Here is a 21,083-nt window from a genome sequence, read left to right as displayed (position 1 = left end):
GGACTGAGTCAAGATAAGGGGGTGTGGGGCCGAGGCCCTTGTTACATCAAGGAAGCCTCACGGTGGCAGCCCTCGGAGGGAAGAGATGGTGAATGGCTCTTTTCACACTTTAAAAGTGTCAGGCTCTCAGTTCATCGCTCCTAGATCTGGGAAAGGCCGAGAAAGGCATGCCTGGCTGCATGAATAGACTCTCTACAGATGCAAATTTCCCCCAAAAAGACAGCTTTGCAGTGCCATTTCAAAATATGTCAAGGCAACATATTTTGCAGTAAAATACTTTGATTTTCTTCAGGGTCTGCTATCTGTCGTGGATGCTATAGCCGAGTCAGGCTGGAAAGTAAGCTACGTTATACCCGTTTAAGGAGCCCTTATGGTTGGTGAGGAGTGACTTCACCCTTGCTTTGCGTGACCTTAGGTTTTGTTCATAATTTGGAATCTTATGGCCATAGAGAGTCTGTTCTGTCGGTCTCAGGATCTCCATTTTAACCTAACGCTGGTCAGCGGTGCCTAAACTCCAAAAGGGAGCGGGCATAACAAGGCATGTCTGACCTTCCTTCCTGTCATGGCCGGGAATTTCATTTTTAAGGTTTTTCTAGGGTCCCGTTGGCCAAGAGGGAACTGTTCAGTCGGTAGGGAGGCTTAGGATTTTAGTTTTAGTTTACAACCCTATACACAAACACCCCACACACTCACGCAAGAGGGAGAGGGTAGAACCAGGCGTGTCTGATCTCCCTTCCATTCTGGCCAGTAATTCTGTTTTTTGGGTTTCTCTGGGGGCCCCTTGGCCAAAAGGGAGTCCAGTTAGTCAGCTGTGGGCGGGGAGGAGGCTTAGAATTTTATTTTAGATTTACAACAGCTAGAACTTCAGAAATCGTTTTAAACATTTACATTATCTTCAACGTCTTACTTTTACTATTTGCAAAGAGAAAACAATGTAATTTTCAGATATACTTTACCAAATGGAGCGGTCCAGGTGGCGGGCTGGGTATTAAAGATAGCTTGGCAGCAAAATCTTTTATAGGACTGTCAACTTCAAAATCTTTACAGAGCTTTAGATTAGCCAATAAACTGAAATTCAGAAAACAAAAATCAAACCGCAAAATAAAAATGAGAACCCAGTTGTCATCCTTAGCGTTTCTAATCACACTGGAATCTCCCCAGGGTCTGCAGCAGCGGCTCCAGGACCTTGCATCAAGAGCAGAGTCACCAAGCTGTTGGATGGCAGCAGAGTGGCCCCAGGTTGGCAGTAGTGCCTGAAAGGTGGCACAAAGGGAGGTTTATTTTCAAAGGGGGAGGCCTGGTCATGCTCTGTTTCCTCATCTGGGTGCTAGTGACATGTGTGTGTTCAATTTGTGGAAAATCACTGGAATTTGTGCGTTTTTCTGTGTGTGTGTTTTACCCCAGTAAGGAATAAAAGAACAAACATCTGGAAGGAGAGTGCTTGAAAAAGTCTGTTTCCAAAATGGACTCTGACTTTTAAAGTACTGTACACAATTTAAAATTGTAAGAGCGGCCGGGTGCGGTGGCTCATGCCTGTAATCCCAGCACTTTGGGAGGCCGAGGCAGGTGGATCATGAGGTCAGGAGATCGAGACCATCCTGGCTAACACTGTGAAACCCCGTCTCTACTAAAAATACAAAAAATTAGCCGGGCATGGTGGCGGGCACCTGTAGTCCCAGCTACTCGGGAGGCTGAGGCAGGAGAATGGCGTGAACCCGGGAGGCGGAGCTTGCAGTAGGCCGAGATAGTGCCACTGCACTCCAGCCTGGGGGACAGAGTGAGACTCTGTCTCAAAAAAAAAAAAACTATAAGAGAGGTGGGTGTGGTGGCTCACACTGGTATTCCCAGCACTTTGGGAGTCTGAGGCGGGAAAATCACTTGAGGCCAGGAGTTCAAGACCAGCCTGCGCAAAATAGTGAGACCCCCGTCTCTACAAAATATTTAAAAATTATCCTGGTGTGGTGGTGCGCGCCTGTAGTCCCAGCTACCTGGGAGATGGAGCTGGGAGGATCACTTGAGCCTGGGAGTTTGAGGATGCAGTGGGCTATGATAGCGGCACTGCACTGCAGCCTGAGTGACTGTGAGACCTTGTCTCTCAAAAAAATTTGTCAATAAAAATTTAAAAAACAACTGCCCATACTCTGATTCCCAAAACACAATTAAATATACTCTTGCCCATTTTTTGTCCATGTGGAGACATATTTTGCATATTATCACGCTAACAGAACTGTTTTTTTAAAACTACAAATTCATGTTGTCACACTGCAATTTGAATCTCTGTCATTTGCCTCTTTTAGCTGCATTCTGTTTCCGTATTTTGCCCCTTCTAGTTCTGATCACACAGTAACGGGCACTGAGAAAGAAAGAAGCATGAAAATGAGCACATTTTTCAAGTTAAATATGTGTTTGCATTAATGTCTAGCAGGAGGATATGTGTTGCCAATCACAACACCTCCTTTCTTCCTGTCTTCCCAGGACATCTGTCTGGCCACCACCCGTTCATTTCAGCTAACAAAAGGTGGAACTAACCATCTACATTTTACAGAAGAGGAAACTAGAGACTAGTGAAAATGTTGTTTACCTTCAAGTAATGAAGATCATCAGTTAGTAAATAAAAGAGGACCATGTCCAGGCTTACTCTGTCACTTCCTGGGCACTGGTGACAGACATTCAGCAAACATGCGTATCCTCAATTCACCTGCTCATTGACTACGACCCAGTCAGCTCTCTGTTCTCAAAGATATTTTATGTCTATGGCAATAAAATGTAGATTAGACCCAAACTATGTCCAAAAGCCAGTTATATTTTAAGAAGTAAACCACTAAAGTGCTGGGATTTGAATTACGAGTCATTGATTTGAACAGTAAGGTTCCAGCTCACTCTCCATGGGGCTCATCCCTCTGGTCAAGGCAGAAGGTCTCAAATGACTGTGCTTTGCAAGAAACAGAATAGCACCAATTCAGCGATTTGCCATAGCTCATTCTCCAGCACGATGACACAAAAGGGAACATTGCTAACTGCTTTCTCCTCGACCTTTAATCAAACAAGTACAAATTCTAAGACTGTAACTTTACGAGACTCAAAAGAAACGGCTCCATGCACAAGTGCCCACTGGGACTGACCATGTCTGAACTCGGACTACAGCCCCTGAAGTCACAAAAGCATCCTTTGATAACGAGAGCCTACTGGGTTCTACACGATGTCTTTCTGATTTTTCACAAGTTCTTTACGTTCTCAGCCTTTCTACTTACTATCAGCAGGGAGACAGTTACAGGTTCTACAAAACAAGATGGCAGGGTCTTGCTCTGTCACCTAGGCTGGAGTGTTGTGATGCAATCACAGCTCACTGCAGCCTTGAACCCCTAGGCTCAAGCCATCCTTCTGCCTCAGCCTCCCCAGTAGCTGGGACTACAGGCACGTACCACCACGCCCAATTAGTTTTTAAATTGTTTTTTAGAGACAGGGTATTGCTATGTTTCCCAGGCTTGTCTCAAACTCCTGGGCTCAAACAATCCTCCCATCTTAGCCTCCCAATACGCTGGGATTACAGGTGTGAGCCACCACACCCAGCCAAGGTCATCTTTAAAATGTCAATAAACCTCATTGGAACAAACAGCAGCCTCCTAATATTCCCAGCTAGGAAAAGAGTTTTTCCTAATATATGCCTCTTTGTGAAAATCTAAACAAAATGAAAATCCTGCACATCAACCTTACTTCCCACAGTGTGGCTTTATCCCTTTCCTACCATGCCATTACCGTATGTTACCAGTCATAGAGAGGAGCGCCTGCTGCCGCACCCCCCTGCCCACTGCCCCCAGCCTTAAGCAGCAGCCTAAGAGGCACAGAGAACTGCCCCTCCTACCGCCCTCAGCCCCCGGTCCCCCAGCTCACTAGGGGAGGCACAGACAGCTGCACCCCCACCACCTCCAGCCCCCTGGTCCCTTGGCTCACCAGGAGAGGCACAGAGAGCTGCCCCCCAACCGTCCCCGCCCCCCAACCCCCCGGTGCCCTGGCTCACCTGGAGAGGCACAGAGAACTGCCCCCCACCACCCCCAGCCCCCGGTGCCCCAGCTCACCAGGAGAGGCAGTCCTTGAGGGAGTTGTAATAGGGGAACCTGGAGACCACGCACACGGCGTAGGGCACGAAGCAGCCAGCAGCGCCCACAGCCGGCCAGGACGGCTCCCAGTGCGTTGTGCCATTGTAGAAACAGTACTCATCCTACATGAAAAGCAACAGTGACATTGTCACCTCCCCACCTTGGCAATTCCAGTATCTGTTTCCAGTTGGGTCATGTTTCAGCACAGAACAAGGTGAGTCCACCATCCCCACCCCTGCAACGCGTCCAAGCCAGCACTGGCCCTCCAGCCAAAGTCTACAGGGTCTCTATTTGGTGCTTGCACCATCTGAGGTGCTGAGGCTACAAAGAGAGCAAGATGCATTCCTGCCCCAGAGAAGCTGACAGCCTTGAGATAAGAAGGAATGCATGATTAGAACACAGTAAGACCCAAGACACACAAAGGACTCTGCTTTACAAGGGGGGAAAATGCAGGAGCCACGCACAGGAAGCGGCACCCGCACGTGCCCAGGAGGACAGAGCAGGAGAGGAGGCCTCAGCCTGTGTGGGAGCCACAGCGGTAGTGTTCTAGAAGACCCAGAACACCGCAGGGTTTACAAGTGGCAAAGTATCTGGGGCTCACCAACTGGGCCCTGGGGAAGTGTTGTCAGTTTGGGGTTTTTTGTAGGGATGGAAGGGCATGATGACAGCTTCAGTTTGGGAACTGGCTGGATTTAGGGTACCTATAAGACATCCAGGTAAAGGGAGACGTCCAGGAAATAGTCAGCTACATCATTCGTTTATCTAGCAAAATTTAATAAACATCCGCTTTCCGAGGGTCAGTCTACTCAATTCCAACCCTGCCTGCTGCTGTGTCATCTCGGGCGGGTCTTTTAACCGGTCTCTGTCACCATGTCTCCGTCTGTCATCTCCCAACCTCATTCACTGTGGTTAGGATTAAATGAATGACTCTACACAAAGTGCTTACGTCATGCCTGGTGCTGAGCTGCTCACGCGCGTGGCAGCTGCTGCTATTGTTACAGTAGCCGGGGGGAGCTGTAGCTACCCAGACACAATATGGTTCCCACCCTCAAGTCACGTAGTGTCAAATCACGTAGTGTCGGAAGAAAGGCAGAGGAGAGTGTATGAGAGGGGCTGGGGCTGTTATCAATAGAACGATAGTTGCGGGCTGGGCATGCAGCTCACACCTGTCATCCCAACACTTTTGGAGGCTGAGGCAGGATTCCAGTAGTTCAAGATCAGCATGGGCAACATAGCAAGACCTCATCTCTACAAAAAATAAGAAATATTAGCTGGGCACGGTGGCGCGCACCTGTGGTCCCAGCTACTCAGGAGACTGAGGTGGGAGAATCACTTGAGCTAGCCCTGGAGATCAAGGATGCAGTGAGCCGTGATCGCACCACTGCACTCCAACCTGGGCGACACAGAGAGACCGTCTCAAAAAAAAAGAAAGAACGATAGATATAGCAGTCATCCGGATACATGGTGAAGAAGGGGAGGTGAGTGCTGTGGGGCCTGGGGACACCCCGAAACTACACAGCTGCTAGGAGGGCAGGAGCGGGGCCAGGCATGCCCAGGCCAGGCTGGCAAAGTGGGAACAGTGGCATCTGCTGTACTAACGCAAACCAGAGGGGCTGCTCCTTTGTTTAACATGTGTATTTAATGATAATGAAAATAACATGCTCACTGCTCCTGGTAGGTGTTACTTCACAGACAAACTCCCAAGGTGCTTTTCTGAAAGATCCAACGTTGTGGATCCTTTCTCATCTGGAACACCGGCTACATGGAGGGGCAGGATCCTCCACCTTCCTTTCATCCCTCATTAACATAACCCTGGAAGAAAGGCCAGGCACTGCTGGCAGCCAGGTCACAGAGGCAGACACCGGTCCCCTGCAGGCACCGCCCGAGATCTGACCGTGGTTCTGCTCTCAGCACACTGTGAAAATGACCTCTCCCAAAAACATAAGATTATGCATTCAGAGCATCAAGTAGTAAGTTTTGCTCCTGCATATTCATTAAGAACATCCAGGCCTGTCAGTGCTGCCCCATGAGTTTCCAGGGACAGAATCCACGTGATTATACCTCACACCTCCCAACACTCAATGTCACATGTGTCAGCACGCTTCTATCAACAAAGAAAACACGTGCCCTGGGCTCCGAGGGAATCCAGGCCAGCCACTTCTCTCGACTGCATGGAACTCACAGACTTCCCTTCATGGCACCCGGGCACCTAAACTAAGGCTCTGGCTCACTTTTTGCTTCGGGAAACCCTCTGGATGTGTGCAGCTGGTCACCCTGCACCTTTGGATACATCATTTCCCCTACAAGTTCCCCAAAGGCCTCTGATTCACACACGGCCCTACCCACACAACACTCACAATATGTGTGACAGACCTAATATGCTGTAAAGTCCAAACCCCAATCGCTCACACCAAAGACAAAAGGCAGAAATAACCCACAGGTCCATCGACGGATACATGGAGAAATAAAATGCGGTCCATCCAAACGATGGAATGTCATTCAGCCACAAAAGGCCACGGGGCACTGACACATGCGTCCACGCACAGGAACATCAAAACATGCTAAGGGGAAGAAGCCAGACAAGCAGGCCACGTGTTGTAGGAATCCACTCACACGAAGTGTCCAGAATAGATACGTCCAGAGACAGAAAGGGGATTAGCCAGCCAGGCGCAGCGCTCACACCTGGAATCCCAGCACTTTGGGAGGCTGAGGCAGGTGGACCACCTGAGGTCAGCAGTTCGAAACCAGCCTGGCCAAATGGTGAAATCTCGTCTCTACTAAAAACACAAAAATTAGCTGGGCCTGGTGGTGGGCGCCTGTAGTCCCAGCTACTCAGGAGGCTGAGGCAGGAGAACCACTTGAACTCAGGAGGCAGAGGTTGCAGTGAGCTGAGATGGTGCCACTGCACTCTACCCCGGGCGACAGAGTGAGACCAGAAGATTAGCCATCGCCAGGCAGGAAGGGGAAGCAGGACTGAAGCCTTAATGGTATGGGGTTTTCAGGGATGATGAAAACGTTTTGGACCCAGACACTGGTGGCGGTTGCACAATGCTGTGGATGTACTTAATGTTATGGAACTGCACACTTTAAAATGGTTAAAATGGTGAAAGTTGTGTTATGTGTATTTCACTATAATAAAAAATCTAAACCCAATTTCAGAGGGGAGTAACGGGAACCACCTACGTGCAGGGGCCGGTAGTACTGGGCCACCACGCCGTAGGTCCTAGTCCCACAGACATCGGTCAGCACCAGGAAGTGGATGCGATCCTCCTTGGGTTCAGTGGCCACGCACACACCCCCTGCAGGCAGAAAGAGACAAAGAAGAGTCCTGTTCTTGCCATGTGGCCTGGGTTACCCACGAGCTGGTTACTTCACAGTGCTGAGGACGCACCTCTCCAGTCATCAGTGGCAGCGCCTTCATGTCCAAGGTGAGTTCATTCTTCCGATCATGCCTCTGGCCATCTCTCCTCCCTGTGTCCCTCCCCACACAGCAATTTCTTTACAAGCTCTCAAGCACCTGCTAGCCAGTGCCAGTGCTTGCTGGGCGCAGCCGCCCATCTGGCACCTGTCCTGAGTTTATAATCCCTGTGACCAGGAAATAGCACCAAGTTCTGAGGTGGGTGCTTATGCTAGGTGCTTTGTCTGACTTTCCTGAAGGCCACCAGAAAAATAAAGCCCCAAAACGCAAGCTCACCTGTTAACCGGAACTGGTGAGCCTGGGGACTAAGTGCAGGCCTGTGCTTCTTGCCCCAGTGAAACGGAAAACAGGAGGTGGGAGGGGGAAGCTCAGGCATGCTGGGGTGGAATAGTTGCAGAAGAACTGGGTATATTTTTAACCCACCTGCCAACCACTGCAAGACTTCATTTTAAGTGGAAGGGGAAAAGCCTTGAATGCACCAGGAACAAATGGTTTTACCTGGCAGTCCACACAGCCTTCCTTCCAGGACTCAATTCTCCAAAACACCAGGACCGCACTCAATGATTTACATTTCTTTCAGCTTTAAAATCCCCAAGGTAGGTCGAGCGGTGGCTCACACCTGTAATCCCAGCACTTTGGAAGGCCAAGGTGGGTGGATCACTTGAGGCCAAGAGTTCAAGACCAGCCTGGCCAACATGGTGAAACCCCATTTCTACTAAAGACATAAAAGCCAGGCATGGTGGTGGGCACCTGTAATCCCAGCTACTTGAGAGGCTGACGCAGAAGAATCACTTGAACCCAGGAGGTGGAGGTTGAAGTGAGCAGAGATTGTGCCACTGAACTCCAACCTGAGCAACAGAGTGAGACTCTGTCTCCACACACACACAAAAAAAATCCCCAAGATTAAGAAAACTAAATCCCACACAAGAGGAGGCAGTGAGGGTCCCTGGCTCTGCCGCTCGCGCCACTTCCCTTTGCCTGTGGGTTTCTGGGAACAGATCACTCTGGGCGGCCGGCAGCAGGAGGCCCCTAGTGGTGCCCACCTCCCAGACATACCTGGAAAGCACAGCTGGGGCAGGGCGAGGAGGTCCACGCCGCCAGGGACGGTGACATCCTCAGGCTCTGGCACTCTGGAGGGCCCTGAGAGGCCTTTCCACTGCTCTGGTCTGGGCCTCTCTCTCTTCTTTCTGAAGGAGCGCCTCCTGGTTTTACCGAGAGTGCCGCAGTTTGCACCAGCCATTTGACTGTCCCCTTTACTGATAAAAGGAGGCACGAAAATGGACAAGACCTCTGGATCAAGAGCAGAAAGATGTTTGACTCCCTTTTTCTGAGCAACCTAAGAAAGGGAAAAATAAGAGTTACTTCTTGTTCCAGGGTGCCCTTTCTGTCTGAGCTTCACTGTTTTTCTCCTCCCCTCGGTGCCCACAAACACTAGCGCCTCAGCACTGTCATTCAAAGGTGTCACTGGTGTGAGTGGCTTTTCCCACCTGAGGCTCCTGACAGTAAAGGGCTCCTGGGAAGCGTGTTTTAGGAACCTGCCAAGCCCTATGATCAGGGAAGCCATGTAGCCTCGCAGAGCCTGGCTCTTCAGCTGTGCACATGGACAGCAGGACCTTGCCTCCTTCCTATAAAGCACTGCGGTCCAGCCTGGGGACTGGGATCCAGACCTGAGCTCAAGTCCTGGCTGTGCCTCCACCTCCTGGCAGCAAGCTTCTTTGTCCCTTTAAGGGGCGAGTACAGGGAATAAGGGAGACAATGTAGGTCCGGTACTCAGCCCAGTGGGGCTGCCAGGAGCCCATGGATATACTTACTGTTCAGCCCGCCCTGGGTGGGGGGCAGGCTCTATATTGTCAAACCCCATACACACATTTACCAGGGCCACGGCCTCCGCGCCCCAACCCAGGCCGGTTCTGCCTCCTTTCTACCACACGGATCTGGGAAGATGCACGGGGTGAGAAGTGGCACTGGTGGGTACAGAGGAGACACGTGCCCTTCCTCGGCTGACCAAAGAGCCCTCGAATCAATAAAAGGGGGGCATTTGGCCTGTCTCCACTTTAACTTGGCATAATTTTTGTTTTCGCCTTTTTTCTTCCCATCCTTCCCTAAAATAATATAAAGCACATGGGCTGTCCCTTCGATCTCTCTTCCATGTTACTACTATGCCCAATACAGCTCCTCGTACCGAGCTAGGACTAAACAAATACTGCTGCCCGGCTGAGTTCAGATCTTTCCAAGGTGGGTAAGCTGCAGTCTGTGAGCAAGAAGGAAGTAGTTCCGGTGCTAACCTAGCCTGAAACAGCAAAGCCTGAAGCAAGAGGCCCTGGGTACCCAAGGCAAGGAGAGACAGGAAGCGGCCGAGGGCAGGTAGTCAAGGGTCTTTAAGGGACCCTAGAAAGGACAGCATTGCCGGGCACAGTGGCTCATGCCTGTGATCCCAGCACTTTGGGAGGCCAGAGCAGGAGGACTGCTTGAGCCCAGGAGTTCAAGGCCAGCCTGGGCAACAAAATAAGACCTCGTCTCCACAAAAAATAAAAAAATTAGCCAGGCATAGTGGCGCATGCCTGTGGTCCCAGCTACACGGGAGGCTAAGGCAGGAGGATCGCCTGAGCCTAGGAGGCTGAGGCTGCAGTGAGCTGTGATCACACCACTGTACTCCGGCCTGGGTGAAAGAGCAAGACCTGGTCTCAAAAAAAAAAAAAAAAAAAGGAAGGAAGGAAGGAAAGAAAGAAAAAAGGAAGGAAGGAAGGAAAGAAGGAAGGAAGGAAGGAAGGAAGGAAAAGAAGGAAAGAAAGAAAGAAAGAAAGAAAAAAAGGATAGCACCACCGCCCAGAGAAATGGGACCGTGGCTGATAGAAAAGGCACAGCCAACACTCAACATTCCAGTAAGACGCAGCAGTGATAAAAGGGGAGCTCTTACGCTGGAAGAAATTTCAACAACGGCAGCAGTTTCCATCAGTAAGCACACTCTCATCTCTATATGGCGATTTGCATGCTACATCACTCAAATTCCGTCAACAATTGCTTTACATTTGGAGAAACAAATGTATCAGTAGGAACCAGGACAAAACATGGGAAATCCATATTACTGTATAATGTAAAAGCTCTAGTGTAGCTCGCATTAAAGAAGTCCATTTCCTCAATTACATGTCACTTTCTCTAAAACTTTCCTATCAGAATTGGACGGTTCTGACCTAACAAACGGAGCATGTTCAAGGCAGCACATGAGATGGGTGAGCAGCCCTCCTCCTGGATCCTGGAACTGCCTTGATCCCGCCTCCCTTCTGGTTTCCCTTGGTCTGACAGCTCCTCTCTGGCCCCCACAGACCCTTTTCAGTCCTGCTTACATGTTGCGATTCCCAGGCCTGGGTCCTTCGCCTTCCTCCTGGAGGACCTCAGCACTCACAGCACAGGCCCAAACGGACAGCCCAGAGCCCTACTCCCAGCCTACACCTCTTTCCAGTCCCAGGCTCCCCCTGACTGCCTCCTGCCACCCTCACAGCACCTCTGGGGTCCCTTAAACTTACAGTCTCAAAAGTTAAGCTCCTGCTAGTTTCCAAAAAGCCTGATCTTCCACCTAAGTTCTCTGCAACAAACACAGTGCAGTTCAGGTCTTCAGAGCTGGGACTCCAGCCCCTCGGGCCCTGCCTCCATCATGCCCCACCTGCAGACCCACACCTCAGCCACTGGTCCTGGAGAGCCTCTCCATCAGCTCGCCGCTGCCCCACTGCACCATGTTTGCACGCCAAGCACCTGCATGACCCGTGGCTCCGGGCAGGTAGCGAGTAACCAGAAGCAAAGCCTTGGAGGTTTCTGTCAGGAGAAGAAGGAAGACACTGCCTCCCACCCAGCCCAGGGCTCCCCACTAGCATCTGTGTCCACTCTCTCAAAGAGGGATGTCCCTGTCTGACTGCAGACCAGATACTTTGTGGCCCCAACCCAGCCCTGAAGCATCACAGTCCCATCCCCACATTGAAGAAAGCATGTTTGTGTCGCCACGTCATGATACTACATCTTCCCATGTGTCATACGTGGGCATGAGTCATAGGACAGTGCACCCCTGAGCAGCAAGCCAGCTCACTCCCTAAGCCAGGATGCCCCCAGAGCCAAGCATGACTAAGCCCCCTGGGGTTCTCAGGACACACAGCACCTCTGCAATGACCCTGCTTTTACCCTGCTTTCCCCTGCTCTTCCATGGGCTCAGGGCCCAGCCCCTCACTGCTCCACCTGCGCTGGGGCAGACCCTCCACCCCCCACACTCACTGAAGAGGGTCTTTGCCACCCTGCAGCCAGGACCACAGGCTCCTCCAGGCCTCCACCTCCCAGCTCATCGCCCCCGGAGCATCTCGGCCCTGCCCAGCGGTATTCCACTACCTTCCATTTGAGGAGGTGCGGTGCAGCAGAAATTGTGTTGTATTCCTCTCTGTCCCCACATTTAGCAGAGAAGATGACTGAGGCGATACTGTTCCTCATTCACACTCCTGGCACCTGGGATCTCTTAGAGGCACTCTCAGCCTGGACGGAATATTGGTTCGGTTGACTTGACTAGTTCAGTTGGTTGACTAGAGTCAACACCCGACCTGTCATTCCTCTAGTTATCTCTAGTCACTTATAATGATGTGCCCCAGATCCAATCAACTTGGCATTCAGTTGCTCACCATACACCTGTTTTTTCTCAGGATGAAATATCTGTTGTCTTTTCTGAATGGACAAGCAATACAATCTCATTTTGAAAAATAACAATATAGAGGCCAGGCACAGTGGCTCATGCCTGTAATCCCAGCACTTTGGGAGGCTGAGGTGGGCAGATCACCTGAGGTTGGGAGTTCAAGACTAGCCTGACCAACATGGAGAAACCCCCTGTCTACTAAAAATACAAAATTAGCCAGGCATAGTGGTACATGCCTGTAATCCCAGCTACTCGGGTGGCTCAGACAGGAGAGTCACTTGAACCTGGGAGGCGGAGGTTGTGATGAGCCGAAATTGCACCATTGCACTCCAGCCTGGGCAACAAGAGCGAAACTCCGTCCCCCCCCCCAAAAAAAATAAATAAATAACAATATAGAAATAATAAAGGAGCTAATAGAAAGGGACGACATACTTTGTACAGGGTGGCTACATCCTTCCCATTTTATGCATTTTTATGCATTTTATACATTTTAATGCATGTATAAATGTATAAATTTGTTTCACAAATGTAGTAATCCTACATAACAGGTTCCATTAGCTGTTTTAACTACTCCATGTGGCTGACCTCCCTATTCACAACTGTGCAGTATCACAATAACACAGCATGTGTCAACTCAGTCATGTATTGACCCAGCCTCCTCCCAAGAGATGTGTGGGTGGCTCTCAAGTCTTCACCACACTGAATAGAGCAGTGACACACACTTGCACGCACCCAGTTCTTTCCCTAGAATAAATTCCTGAAAATGGAAGTCTTGGCACAAGAGTGTTCAGAGGTTACTTGGTGATATAAGCTGTGGCTGCCCTCAGCCAGCAGACCCCACCACCACTGAGATGCTAGTCACCTCTGCCAGTCAGTGGCAAGACGTGAGGTCATTTCCCGTTCTTCTGTCCCGGGTGCGGACTTACTAAACCCCTACCCAATCATCATCATTTTGGTTTTTAAAACTGCTAATTAAAAAGCAAAAACCAGGCCGGGCACGGTGGCTCAAGCCTGTAATCCCAGCACTTTGGGAGGCCGAGGCGGGTGGATCACGAGGTCAGGAGATCAAGACTATCCTGGCTAACATGGTGAAACCCCGTCTCTACTAAAAATACAAAAAACTAGCCGGGCGTGGTGGCAGGCGCTTGTAGTCTCAGCTACTTGGGAGGCTGAGGCGGGAGAATGGCGTGAACCCGGGAGGCGGAGCTTGCAGTGAGCCGAGATCACGCCATTGCACTCCAGCCTGGGAGCACAGCGAGACTCCGTCTCAAAAAAAAAAAAAAAGCAAAAACCAGAACACTCTAATTTACTTGAGTCACTTAATTTCTAAGTTAGAACACACAGTGGAATTCATCTTCGCTATAGGATTGGCCATTATTAAGGGGATAAAACAAATTCATAGATTTTTTTTTTTACTACTCTCCAACTGTTTAGTTAGAATTAAATGAAATTTAAAATCCAGTTTCTCAGCTCACTGGCCACTCTACAAGCTCAGTGACCACATGGCCAGTGGCTATTGTACTGGACGGTGCAAAGAGAGGACACAGACTGCCATCGCCCAGGAAGATCGGCTGGCCGGTGCTGTTCCGAAACTGAAAGTCAGGATGATGTCCACTAAAAACCATAATAATGGAGCTTCACACGCACAAATTATGCAGGTGACCTGCACTATGGAAGGTACTCAGAACACTTTCCACCCCTGTGTGATGGATTTGTGATGGATCCCGTCACACCTATGTCTAGTCTCCATAGCAACTAATAAAGGGGTGGCGGTGAAGGCTCTATATTAAAGGGGTGGAGGGGAATGTAACTAACCACAGTAACTAACATCAGTCTACGTTCTCAAATTCTCCATCACCATTCCCAACAAAACAAACACTATTCCCCCTTCTAGGAAATGAAACAAAAAGGGCCCTCCGCTATCCAACATGAAGCTGGATATTCCTCATACCTCTGGACCTCTGTTTTCATGTGTCATCAAGAAGGAATGCCTGGGCCACAGAGAAATGGGGATTTGTAAAAGTCAAGGTAAAACTTATTTAAAAGTCTTGGACATTCAGGCCAGGTGCGGTGGCTCACGCCTGTAATCCCAGCACTTTGGGAGGCCAAGGTGGGCAGATCACAAGGTCAGGAGATAGAGACCATCCTGGCTAACAGGGTGAAACCCCATTTCTACTAAAAATACCAAAAAAATCTGCTGGGCATGGTAGCAGGCACCTGTAGTCCCAGCTACTCGGGAGGCTGAGGCAGGGGAATGGCGTGAAGCTCCGGGGAGCGGAGCTTGCAGTGAGCTGAGATTGCACCACTGCACTCCAGCCTGGGAGACAGAGCAAGACTCCACCTAAAAAAAAAAAAAAAAAAAGCCTTGGACATTCAAAATAGAACTGCCAGAAAAAACCTAAATAAATAAAATCATATGTTTGCTTAACTATAACATCAATGTTGACCTTAAAAGTAGGATGGATCCAAGAAATTGAATCCTTCCCCTAATGCTCCTTATTTTCTTAGTCCTTCACCATTTTTCTCTCTGCCCTTTGCCAAACCCCTAACAGAATCAAAAGACAAAGTAAAGAGGACAAAGTTAAACATGCACAGTAGCACACTGTCCATACTGTCACTTAACCTGGGAACATGAAAATGTTGTAGCGTGTTTAGTTCAGGAATGCACCATTGGCAGGGCGCGGTGGCTCACTCCTGTAATCCCAGCACTTTGGGAGGCTAAGGTGGGAGGATCACTTGAGCTCAGGAATTGGAGACGAGCCTGGGCGACACAGTGAGACCTCCTCTCTATTATAAAATAAGAATAATAATAAAGAAATTAAAAAAAAAAAAAGGAAAGCACCACTGCAAATATTCCAGTTGATTCACTCTGCTCTCAAAAGACATGTCTCACACCAAGCAACTAATACCATGTTGTAACCGCCCCGGAGGAAAGACGTCCAACAGCTGAGGAGACCACAGCAGCAACTAGGTCATTTCCTATTCGAAGAAAAAGGAGGCAATGCCATTTGGCAAATTCGAGGTAGAGAGACAAATCAATTCATGACGTTGCGAGGAGACAGAGTTCAAACGGGATCTACTGACATGACAGGGCATTGAGGGGAAGGAAAGGTTGAGGGAAACGCGGAAACTATTTCCATAGCAGAAGGCTTTCTCACTGAAGTCGAAACTGGCTTTGTACTGACGCCTAGCAAGGGAAACTCCCTGGACACTCACAGACATTCATCTGGTTACTTGCAGGAACATTCGCCTTTCCAGGTGACACCCTCTGCCCTGCAGTCTTTATTTTCCCTGGATAGCCCAGCGTCATTTAAATACTCAGAAGCCTCTCTGCCTTTCAATGCTGTCGTCTGCAAAGAGATGAACGGACCTGTGCAGACGGCTGGCCAGTGATGCCGGGATCTCCAGGTAACATGACCCAGTCACTGTGTCACAGACAGACAGGCGGGCCAGGAGGAAACCAGAGCCACAGATGGATTCCAGGGAAAGCCAGCGTTACAGAATTAGGAAAAGCTGGGGAAGAAAAAGGAAAACGAGAATTTCCAAAACTGCCGCTTTCCCAGCAGAAGGGAGATGAAGTTGTCACTTTGGCTGCGAGGGTGCAGAGATGGAGGAAGGGTTGGGGGTGGGGATGGTACTGCAAGTGAGAAAAATAGCTGTAGGCTTCACTGCAAAGCGGTTCATGCAGAATACGGGAGGCCGGAGGCTAACTCCAAGACTTGCTCTCTCATTATTCCGTTCTGGTGCAGAACCCACTACGCAGGTGACAACACATCCCAGCATAAAGAATGAAATCATTCAGGGCTGGGCCCGCTAGACCGTGAGGCTCCGGCGGCTTTCGCCCGTTGTCTGGTGCACCCCACCTTCAGCACCTGCCCAAGATGGGGGCGATTGAAGACAGAGGCCCCAGAGACGCTCCGAGGCGAGGCACCCCCAGATTCCCGGCTGGCAGCCCAAGTTCGCAGCCGAGGGCCCAGGGCGGGGAGAGGAGGGGAAAGGAAGGAAGGGGAGCAGGACGCTGCTCGGGGGCACCTGCCTGAGCTCAGGCGCGGTCCCCGGCCACAGGCGCGCAGGGTCACTGCCGGGGGGACCGGGACTCAGCCCTCGGAAAGTCCGCCCCAGCCCGCGGGGCACCCGGGCACCCGCTCTCCGACTACTGCCCCGGCTGCCGCCTTGCGGCCCACGTCCGCCTCAGTTTCCCCTCCCGCCCCTTACCTGCTCGAGACCTCGGAGGCTGTCCCGGGGGGCGCCCAGCAGCGCGCACAGCTCCAGCAGCCTCGAGGGCAGCGACAAGTGCTGCGACGCAGCCTCCGCCATGGCTGCCCGCCGCCCGCTGCGGGTACCGCGCTCGGGTGCCTCGGCTGCTCAGCCGCCCGCAGACCCCTGGGGACCCGCCGCGCCGCCTGGGGTTCGGGTGCGCTGCGAGCGCCGTCCGCGGGGCGGGGCTGGAGGCAGGGCCTGGAGGGGCGGGGCCCGAGCCGAGGCGGGGCCTGGAGAGCCCCCGCGGATCCCGCGGGGAGACAGAGCTTGGGGGCGGGGCTTGACTGGATGGGGAGGTCCTGGGCGGGGCCTGGAGTGGCTGGCCCGGCCCCAGGGACGGGGACTTAGGGGCGGGGCCAGTCCTGGGGCGGGTGCTGCTGGAGACCCGCGCGCGGTCGTCATTTCCGAACCCGCCTGCGGGCCCTGGCGCGTGCGCGGCGTCGTGACACGCGCCCCCTTCCTTCGGCCCCGCCCCGCCCCCCGGCCGCCCGCTCCCTGGGGAACCGAGGGAGGAACGGGCGGGGTCCTCAGGTGCCCGGCGACGTCATCCAGCCCCCAAGGCTCCAGGGCGCAAAGGGTCCCCTGATCTGGCAGTCCCCGGACCCACCCTGGAAAGCGTGGGGGCACAAAGGCCGGACGCGCCGCCCGCCGCCGCCTCCAGGAAGGCCTCCCTTGCCAGGACAGCAGGAAGGGCCGGCGGGAAGGGGGTTGGAAAGATCCACTCCTGGTTAATAACTGCCGAGTTAACCTAGGGCCGGCCACGTCCAGTACGGACTTGAGTAAAATTCAGCAGGAAAGGGAGCAGGGTGGGCGCTGCTAGAAGGAGGCTTCAGGACTGAGGGTCAGAGGCCCAAGGCCTGGCAGGGCCCTTACGTCGTGAGCTCCAGGGAAGCTCCAGCTCCATCAGCTTGGCCTGATGACCGGTGGGCCACGGGCCTCTTCCAGCCTCAGGCTGACCCCAGAGAAAGGGCAGCCCACAAGCCCTGGAGGCCGACTTGCTGCCTGGTCATTGCTGCAAAGCCTGGAGGGGGCCCAGGCTCAGTCCCCGCTGACCTTCGGCTCCCTTTACCCTGCCATAGCCATCTGTGTAACCCAGGGGAAATGATTCCAAAGGGACTTCCACTTCTGATAATCTATGATTCTGTTTTTTAAAAAACAAAACTAAATTGCTTAATGTCAAACATCTGTCATCAGCTGAACAGGAAAAGGAACAGTAGGTACAAAGCAAGGCAACATCAGAAAGGGGAGCCCTGAGGAATGTCTCCCTCCCTCCGCAAGCTGGGTGAGGTCGTGACTGCAGCCTGACTCACCGGTTTTCTTTTGCTTACTAACCTAAAGATGGTGAGGATCTGCTGGTTCTCCCTCAGGCCTGGAGGCTGCCTGCCATGGGTGGCTCTCATCGGTGATCTGAGGCCACAGTTGTTATAGTCTCCGACTTCAAAAGAAAGACCGATTTCACGCACAATTGCCTGTCTGTCTCGACAGTGGCATCGGTTTTTTGTTGTTGTCTTTCTGTTTGTTTTTGAGACAGAGTTTTGCTCTTGTAGCCCAGGCTGCAGTGCGATGGTGTGATTTCAGCTCACCGCAACCTCCACCTCCCAGGTTCAAGCGATTCTCCTGCCTCAGCCTCCAGAGTAGCTGGGATTACCCACCACCACACCTGGCTAATTTTTGTATTTTTAGTGGAGATGGGGTTTCACCATGTTAGCCAAGCTGGTCTCAAACTCCTGACCTTAGGTGATCTACCTGCCTTGGCCTCCCAAAGTGCTGGGATTACAGGCGTGAGCCACCACACCCAGCCTCTGTGGCCTCATTTTTAGCAGCCTCTGCAAAGCACACAGTCTGAGTCCATCGCCCAGAGTCCCCAGCATGCAGGAGAGAGGCTCTCAGCCTGGGCTGGAGCCATGAGCTACTCCCTGAGGGCCTGGATCTGGCTCCTTTGTGTGTTGCTGTGTGACAGGTGAGCTCAACGGCCCTAAGCCATGACTTCCTGAGGGGCAGTGGTCAAGATTCAAGGAGGTAAACACATGGCAGCTCTTGCCACAAGGACCCAGTGAGGCTCAAGTGAGAGCAGGTCTCTGCTGTCCCTTTATTGCCAGAAGGCCAAATGCTTTAAGGAAGAGAGCTCCAGCAGTGCACAGAGCTTGCAGTTGACTCCTTTAGGCCCCCTTTTCTTCCTCCTTAAAACCAGATAATTGGGCCAGATGACCTCTGAGGGGCTCCCAGCTCTGCGCTTGTTAATACATTCCTGTCTCTCGTGCCACAGGTCCTTCCAAAGTGCCTACAGAAAGCTTTGGCCCATCCTTGAAAAATTGCTAATGGGTTTGGAGATACAAGGTGGAGATGACTAGCAGTCAAGCTCAAAGGTGGAAAAGTCACATCGAGGCAGATGAGCAGATGAGGGGACCTAGAGGAGAAGAGAGGGGCATGGAGAGCCCAGCCAGCAGGAACAATTGCCCCAGTAGGCAGCACTGCCGCACATCAGAGTCAAGGAAAGCAAAGCTCAGACTGGATAAAAGAAACCTGTAAACACAGTCAGTGCTCACTGCATGTGGGCTCAGAGCACGTGACCCTCCTTCCCTGTGTATTCCTGTGAAATGGATTTACTGCTCTAACTCTCGGACACTGTGAAGATCAAACAAGAAAATAGAAATAAACATAATTTATAAACCATAAACTACTGATACCAAAAGAGGGGCGAGCTCAACATTGCGAATGTGCTGATACTAAACGGTTCACTTTAAGATGGTCTTACGGTGTGTGAATTTCACTTGAATAAAATTTTTTAATGGAGTTTATGGGGATGCTGCAGGATGTCAATAACCTTTGGACATTTTAGCAGCACTTTAGGCATTAAAATTATTTTTTAAAAAATATAGGATGAAGGGAAAAGCTTCTTGACATTGGATTTGGCAGTGATTCCTTGGATATGACCCCGAAAGCACAGATAACCAAAGAAAAAATAGTTAAATTGTCTTCATCAAAATTAAAACTTTTGTACATCAAAGAACTCTTTCAAAAGAGTGAAAAAGTCACAGAATAAGAGAAAATGTTTGCTGATCATATACCTGATAAAGAATTAATATTGGGAGCCAGATGCAGTGGCTCATACCTGTAATCCCAGCACTTTGGGATGCCAAGGCAGGCAGATCACTTGAGGTCAGGAGTTCGAGACAAGCCCAGCCAAAATGGTGAAACCCCAGCTCTACTAAAAATGCAAAAAGTAGTCAGGCGTGGTGGCGGGCACCCAGCTATTCGGGAAGCTGAGGCAGGAGAATCGCTTGAACCCAGAAGGCAGAGGTTGCAGTTAACCAAGATCATGCGACTGTACTCCAGCCTGGGTGACAAAGTGAGACTCCATCTCAAAAAAAAAAAAAAAAGAGTTACTATTCAGAATATATTAAGAATTCCTACAACTCAACAACAAAAAAATATCCAGCCCAATTAAAAAATGGGCACGGACCCAAATCGACATTTCTTAGAAGACACACAAATGGTCAATAAGCTCATGAAAAGATGTTTAACATCACTAAGCATTAGGGAAGTGCACATCAAAGCTAAAATGAGATACCACGTCACACTTATTAGATGTTATTTTTTAAAAATAACACAACAACAAAAAATAAATGTGGGCGAGGATGTGAAGAAATGGAAACCCTTGTGGACTGTTGTTGGGGATGTAAAATGGCACAGCTGCTGTGGAAAACAGTATGGCAGTTCCTCACAAAACTAAACAGAATTACCACATGACCCAGCGATCCTACCTCTGACATATACTGGAAAGAACTGAAATCAGGCGCTGGAACAGACACTTGTAACCCATGTTCACAGCTGCACTATTCATAGTAGCCAAAAGGTGGGAGTAACCCGAATGTCCATCAGTGGATGAACGGGTAAATAGATTTTCTTTCACTGGCAGTAAAAGCTGTGACTCTGGAGGCGACTGCATTTCACACAGCTCTCCACACGGGTGAGTGCACAGCTGTCTCGTCTCTTTCCTATGCTGTGTCTTCAGAGCTAGCTATGATATGACATGTTGTGATATGTACGTATTGAATATACGTCTTTCACATACAAATGCAACCAGTTTATTGAGGGCTTGATGGAGGATGCGGAGTGTGGGGGAACGGTCTTACATTTCCAATTTAAAAATCTCAACAACAACAACAAAATAGGGGACAGAAGGGCAAGAGTTTTGGTGTTCTCTAGAGCAATGGCACTCTGTCCCTAGAAGAATGGTAGGAGCGGGGCATGTTCGTATGTCCTTGAGGTGTGACCGCACATGGGCACACAGTAGCCCAAAGCACATCCCAGCCGGGAGCAGTTCCTTTTATGGGGCCGCCTGGGCAGGAGCCAAGGTGCTGGGTTTGAAACAAAAAGGAGTGACTGTCCCACACTAAGTAACTCACCAAACCTCACTGACCTCAGTTTTCTTATCTGTAAAAAGAGCAATGCGGGGCCTGGCTCAGTGGCTCACGCCTGTAATCCCAGCACTTTGGGAGGCCGAGACAGGTGGATCACCTGAGGTCAAGAGTTTGAGACCAGCCTGGCCAACATGGTGAAATCCTGTCTCTACTGAAAGTACAAAAATTAGCCAGGCATGGTGGTTCATGCCTGTAATCCGAGCTATTCAGGAGGTTGA

General features: G+C 50.8%; 1 protein-coding gene and 1 long non-coding RNA gene across 4 annotated transcripts in view; one reads left to right on the top strand and one right to left on the bottom strand.

The window, feature by feature from the left end:
* Nucleotides 1-16,498, bottom strand: part of DENND3 (DENN domain containing 3) — a 68,448-nt gene extending 51,950 nt beyond the window's left edge. For all 3 annotated transcript variants that reach the window (XR_001905970.3, XM_009213673.3, XM_009213674.3), the window contains exons 1-5: nucleotides 16,397-16,498; nucleotides 8,572-8,851; nucleotides 7,281-7,396; nucleotides 4,077-4,219; nucleotides 957-1,068 (exon numbers count right to left, since the gene is read on the bottom strand). Coding sequence is in view for 2 of the 3 variants with exons in the window: in XM_009213673.3 (XP_009211937.2) it covers nucleotides 957-1,068; nucleotides 4,077-4,219; nucleotides 7,281-7,396; nucleotides 8,572-8,851; nucleotides 16,397-16,498 (753 nt within the window). In the remaining variant the exon portion in view is untranslated. The remainder of the gene's footprint in view (nucleotides 1-956; nucleotides 1,069-4,076; nucleotides 4,220-7,280; nucleotides 7,397-8,571; nucleotides 8,852-16,396) is intronic.
* Nucleotides 15,184-19,237, top strand: LOC103887189. The gene is made up of 2 exons (XR_651183.4): nucleotides 15,184-15,589; nucleotides 18,708-19,237. It is a non-coding gene; the product is annotated as an uncharacterized LOC103887189 (long non-coding RNA).
* The last annotated feature ends 1,846 nt before the right edge of the window (nucleotides 19,238-21,083 follow it).

Source organism: Papio anubis, chromosome 8 (genome assembly GCF_008728515.1).
Source record: "Papio anubis isolate 15944 chromosome 8, Panubis1.0, whole genome shotgun sequence".
In the NCBI taxonomy this organism is placed as follows: Eukaryota; Metazoa; Chordata; class Mammalia; order Primates; family Cercopithecidae; genus Papio; species Papio anubis.
The sequence above is the reverse complement of the archived record's forward strand: the minus strand, read 5'-3'. Positions and strand labels throughout refer to the sequence as shown.